This window comes from Arachis stenosperma, chromosome 6, assembly GCF_014773155.1.
Source record: "Arachis stenosperma cultivar V10309 chromosome 6, arast.V10309.gnm1.PFL2, whole genome shotgun sequence".
In the NCBI taxonomy this organism is placed as follows: Eukaryota; Viridiplantae; Streptophyta; class Magnoliopsida; order Fabales; family Fabaceae; genus Arachis; species Arachis stenosperma.
Genome location: NC_080382.1, coordinates 23,974,930 through 23,979,813, shown reverse-complemented (window position 1 = coordinate 23,979,813; position 4,884 = coordinate 23,974,930). Strand labels below are relative to the sequence as shown.

General features: G+C 34.3%; 2 protein-coding genes across 2 annotated transcripts; both read right to left on the bottom strand.

Annotated features, from left to right (window-relative positions):
• Positions 1 to 1,914: 1,914 nt before the first annotated feature.
• On the bottom strand, positions 1,915 to 3,523 carry LOC130933909 (protein FAR1-RELATED SEQUENCE 5-like). The gene is made up of 2 exons (XM_057863510.1): positions 2,960 to 3,523; positions 1,915 to 2,874 (listed from the first exon to the last, which is right to left on the bottom strand). Exons 1-2 carry the CDS (start codon positions 3,521 to 3,523, stop codon positions 1,915 to 1,917), a joined length of 1,524 nt encoding a protein of 507 aa, XP_057719493.1.
• A 113-nt stretch (positions 3,524 to 3,636) lies between these two features.
• On the bottom strand, positions 3,637 to 4,110 carry LOC130933908 (uncharacterized). The gene has a single exon (XM_057863509.1). The coding sequence runs from the start codon at positions 4,108 to 4,110 to the stop codon at positions 3,637 to 3,639; it is 474 nt and encodes a 157-aa protein (XP_057719492.1).
• Positions 4,111 to 4,884: the final 774 nt, after the last annotated feature.

Genomic DNA, 4,884 nt, shown 5'->3' with positions numbered 1-4,884 from the left:
ACCTTCAACTTTGCTCATCTACAACTACTTAAAGCTAAAGAAGAGAAGATCGAAAAATTAATAAAAAATAATATTAAGAACATATATCTTTATAGAATCAAACAAAGTTTTCTCAAGAACAAATACAACAGGATTAAATGCTTCATTTTACACGAATTTTACCCAAAAAATTTCAACTCTTCAATAAGATAAAGTACATTACCCTTCTTTTAACAGCATTATACGATTGTCACTAGAAAGCTTTCTCTTCTCTAACCATCGAAAAAACTCAGGGGACATGTCTTTATTGGCTAGATTGACATCAATTACAATAGAATCATCGACATAAGGCATCACCCTAGCACCATAGCCTTTTTTAACCAAAGCTCTCAATCCAGATTGAAAATCAGATACGTAAAAGTCCACCACATGCCTCTGCATTGAATAAAAGGCAGGGTAATAATATTAATGACTTTATCACAATCATTGAAAATTAGATGGGAAAAAAAGTTGAAAAGAAATAACCATTTAATATGTATAACAAACCAAAGATCTTCATTGGAGATTATAAGCAAAATTATGAACAAAATTTGCAAACTAAATCAGCAAACTCCACAGTATAACTAAATCAGCAAACTCAGCCAACTAATCAGCAAACAAAATTAGCAAACTCAGCAAACTCCACAATAAAATTAAATCAGCAAAAAATAAAAAATAATTCAGAAAAACGGAACATCGGACACAGAGGAGAGTGATGAATTAACTCAGCAAACTACACAGCATAACTAATTAACGACTATCACAGTACTTACGGGCGACGAAGAGAAAGGGAAGTGACAATGAGGACAGAGGAAACGGTGGGACATCGGTGAATAAAGAGAGAGAGAGAGAGAGATCGCTCGAACAGAGGAGAGGAGATGCGGTGGATGTGGGTTCCGTAGGGCTGTGGGGCTGCGGGGTTACGATGGGTGCGGGTGCTACAATGGGTGCGGCGGCTACAGTGGTTGCGGTGGCGCGTGCTACGGGGCTGGGGGGCTAGTCCACTAGGGTTCTTCTTTTTGTCTTTTGTTTGTTCTTTCAAGTTTCAACTTTGATTCTTTGAGAGAGGAGAGGAGATGAGGGGGATTGGAGGGTCTGGGCTAGTGGGCTTTGGGTAGTAAAAAAAAATTTTTTAGGCCAAAACGACAACATTTTAAAGTGGATTCTCAAACTCGAAAACCTTTAAAAAACCGGTCGGTTCTACCAGTTCACCGATTAACTGCCGGTTCGATCGATTTTTTTTACCGTTTTTTGTCAAACGATTTTCGAGGCTAACCGAACCGTTCTAGTGACCAATGAACCGACCGGTCTGGTTCAATTTTTAGAACAATGGGTATTAGTGGATCAGCACACAAAGCGGCAGCGCTTTTGGTGAAATTTAAAAACCCGGTCTGGTCCCGGTTCGATTTGACCTATCGGTTTTTAGCCAGTTTAACGGTTCAATTCCGATTTTCTATTTTTGCGGTTTTAACATATAACCGAATCGTAATTTATATCGATTCGCAGTTTGACCGGTTTGTTGATGCCAATGGATTCAATAAAATTTTATTAACAATAATTCATATAAATTAATAATTCTATGAATTAAATAAATCATTAATTTGTTTATTGTTTAACCAAGATTTATTTGATAATCATTTCAACTAAAAATATTAGCACAAATATTGGAAGAATATAGAAAATTTTATTAATATAGTAAAAAAAATTAACACAAATATATAAGTGATTCTCTATGCAAAAATATTAAGTTTAGGGAGGTTACTAACTATCACTATCTAAATCAAGAGTCGGTTCGGTATACATGTCGCCATTATCTAAACCATTAACTTAATCTTCCATAACGTTGTTGTGCATGTCCTTTTGCCAAGGACATGTTGTCTTCTTATATCCTTCTATTTAACAAACACTACAACGTTGCTGCTTCTTCTTAGATGGTTGTCCTGAGCCTATATTGGTTTGATACACATACAGATTCCTACTTTTAGCTACACCTGACTGAGGTTGCGTAGTGCCTTCGTCTGCAGTCTTGTAAGATGAATACAACTCCATAATAATGTCACGTGTCTCTTCAAATCTCTCTGGGACTTTAACAGCAACAGCGGCAAATTGTTTAGAAAATTCCATCAAGGCACTTTGGCGACTAATAACAACAGCATCCCTGGTGAACCCACTTACATCATTGAGTGCTGATTTCACCTTCTTTATCCATCTATCCAACACTAATGATGGGGGAATCTCACAAATGTCTCTGTCAACTAGAACTTTCACAATATGTTCACAAGGAATTCCAAATGACTCCATTCTTAAACAAGAACACATGAAGATCATTTCTTCTTGACGAAATTTAACGGTCCACAGAAAATCGGGCCTCCCATGATTACACACAATGTACTTTGAGCAATCATTGTTATTCTCTATGTTTAGCACCCGCATTGATCCAACTCTAGAAAGAAATAGCCGAAACAATAGAAATATCTCATGAGTGTATACTTCAGCAGCAAATCTCTCTAGCAGCTCTATACAAGTCTGTATAACGGGCACCCCACGTGTAGATTCATAATCAGCATTAAATTCTTTAAAGCGCAAGTGTACAACACACCTTTGAAAATGCTCTAAAAAACTTGTCAAATCATACTGTGACCCCACATACCTTGCCACAACTGAGTGTAAACCTTCATATCTTGAGGTAGTTCTAAAGCCAGCAAAAAACTTACCTCTTATATATGCAGTAGCCCACATATGCTTCTCTTCATACATGTTGTTCACCCAAGGCTTATCCTCAAGGCCAAATTCTTCAATAAGCTGAACCCATTTACGCTTAAACACGGGAATCTCGTAGTCTCCCAACATGATTTTCTGGAATTTAGATGTAAACGATGGATTTCTGACATTGCTAGTCGCATTTCGAATAAAGGTGCCAAGCGCATAATCTATGTCTGACTTCAGGAAATACATCTCTTACTGCATTCCTAATCGCCATGGCTCCATCAGTTATTATTGAGGTCGGGGTTTTACCCTTCATGGCAAACATGAGCTGACGCAGGAGCCAAATATATGTATCAGTAGTTTCGTCCACAATTAACGCAGCAACAAAAATAATTGTTTGGTTGTGGTCGTTAACCCCGCTGAATATGACTAATGGACAACTATACTTGTTCTTCTTGTACATAGTATCAAAAGCAATGACATCTCCGAAGAGTTGGTAGTCTAGTTGGCTAATCCCATCAGACCAGAACAAGTTACGTAACAAACCTTTTGAATCACGACATGCCTTGAAATATAATTGTGGATCCTTCAACCGCATATCCTCCAACTTCTTCAACACTCGTGCTGCATCACCAGGAACTTGACGCCTTTGTCGAGAAATCTCAGTGTACATATCTCTGGGACTATAGCCGACAAATTCATACCCGCCTGCTTGACTAGCTAGAAGATCAAATATCTGTGAAGTGCTAATCCCAGACTTTAGCATGTTCATCATTTGCATAATATCTGTCTCTGTCATTTTTCTGTAGGCAGGCAACATAGCACTAAATTGTGTATCCAATAGATCATGGTTGTGTTCATCAAAGAAATAAAAGATACGCCATTTTCCAATTTCAGGTACAAATTTAACATTCACATTCGGGCTTCACACCTAGTTCTTATTTCCAATCTAGGCTCCTTCTTCCTTTTTTCTATTGTGTAATATTTCTCCTCCCTGAATCCTTGCCTATGACATACAAACTTTTGTTTGTAAATCTCGCCAATACTATTCTTGAAAGTCTTACTCTTCCTTGCACTAAAGCCCTTCGACTTTGAGTACTTCAAATAAAAATCAAATGCAAGCTGCAAAGTAGAAAAGTGATATTTACCAATTTTCTCCACACAACTTTCACTGAAATTCAAAGTTGTAATGTCTTGCACAGAGTCAACCGCATAAGCAGCTTCAAGGGTATCTTCTAACGGATCAGATTCAAAAAAATATGCTTCCTCAGTAAATTCATCTCCGAAATCTTGTTCGAATTCATTCTGTTCATCCATCATATCTTGGTCACAAACTAGCTCTTCTTGTTGGTTAATGTCATCGTCCTCCTGGTATTGCTCATCCATCTCAGTATCCGTAAATATATCTGACAACTTAAAAATGTCCAATGAAAAAAAATTTTTTAATACACTCCGTCTTATAACATTACAAAAAATAAATAGCTTCTAATATCGCTAGCAAGGACGGATCCAGAAATTTTAATATGGAAGGGCCGAATTTTAAATATTTTTTTATTCTATAAAAATAATTAACATATAGTTATTAGAGTTAGTTTTTTAAAAGATTTATCAAAATATGTATATTTATAATTATAATTTTTTTTCACAATTTTATTTTTAATATGATAATTACATCATAAAAATATAACAATATCAATAGTACATTGTAAAATAATAAAATATCAATAATTTATAGCGTGTTTAGGTAAAAATTATCACATATCTTATTAATTAAAATTAATTCTTTCAAAAATTTTAAAAAATTTGAAAATAAATTATAAATTATTAATTATTTGAAAGACACAGTACCTTTATAGAATACAAGATATAAGATATCTTTATAAAATTTTTCTTTTAACAACGTAAATTTAGAAGAAAAATGAGTATTGTTTACAAGAATATAATATCTAAAGTACATAATGTGATTACCAAAATATAACTACGTAAATTATTATTAATATAATAATATGAATGTTAAATATATTAATATAAAAAATAAAAGATTCTTTTAAAAATAAATATAGAGATTATTATATAAAAATTAATTTGAAAGGTACAGAGACTTAAGGGTATGATATTAAATTAGTTAAGTAAAAAATATTAGTAAATTAAACAATTAAA

Bases quoted from the DNA above. Each gene is read 5' to 3' on its own strand.
- LOC130933908 (XM_057863509.1), bottom strand. From the start codon at position 4,110: ATGGATGAGCAATACCAGGAGGACGATGACATTAACCAACAAGAAGAG.
- LOC130933909 (XM_057863510.1), bottom strand. From the start codon at position 3,523: ATGACAGAGACAGATATTATGCAAATGATGAACATGCTAAAGTCTGGG. The intron at 2,875-2,959 runs GTCAGACATAGA...TCTAAATTCCAG, and splicing joins TAAGAGATGTATTTCCTGAA to AAAATCATGTTGGGAGACTA.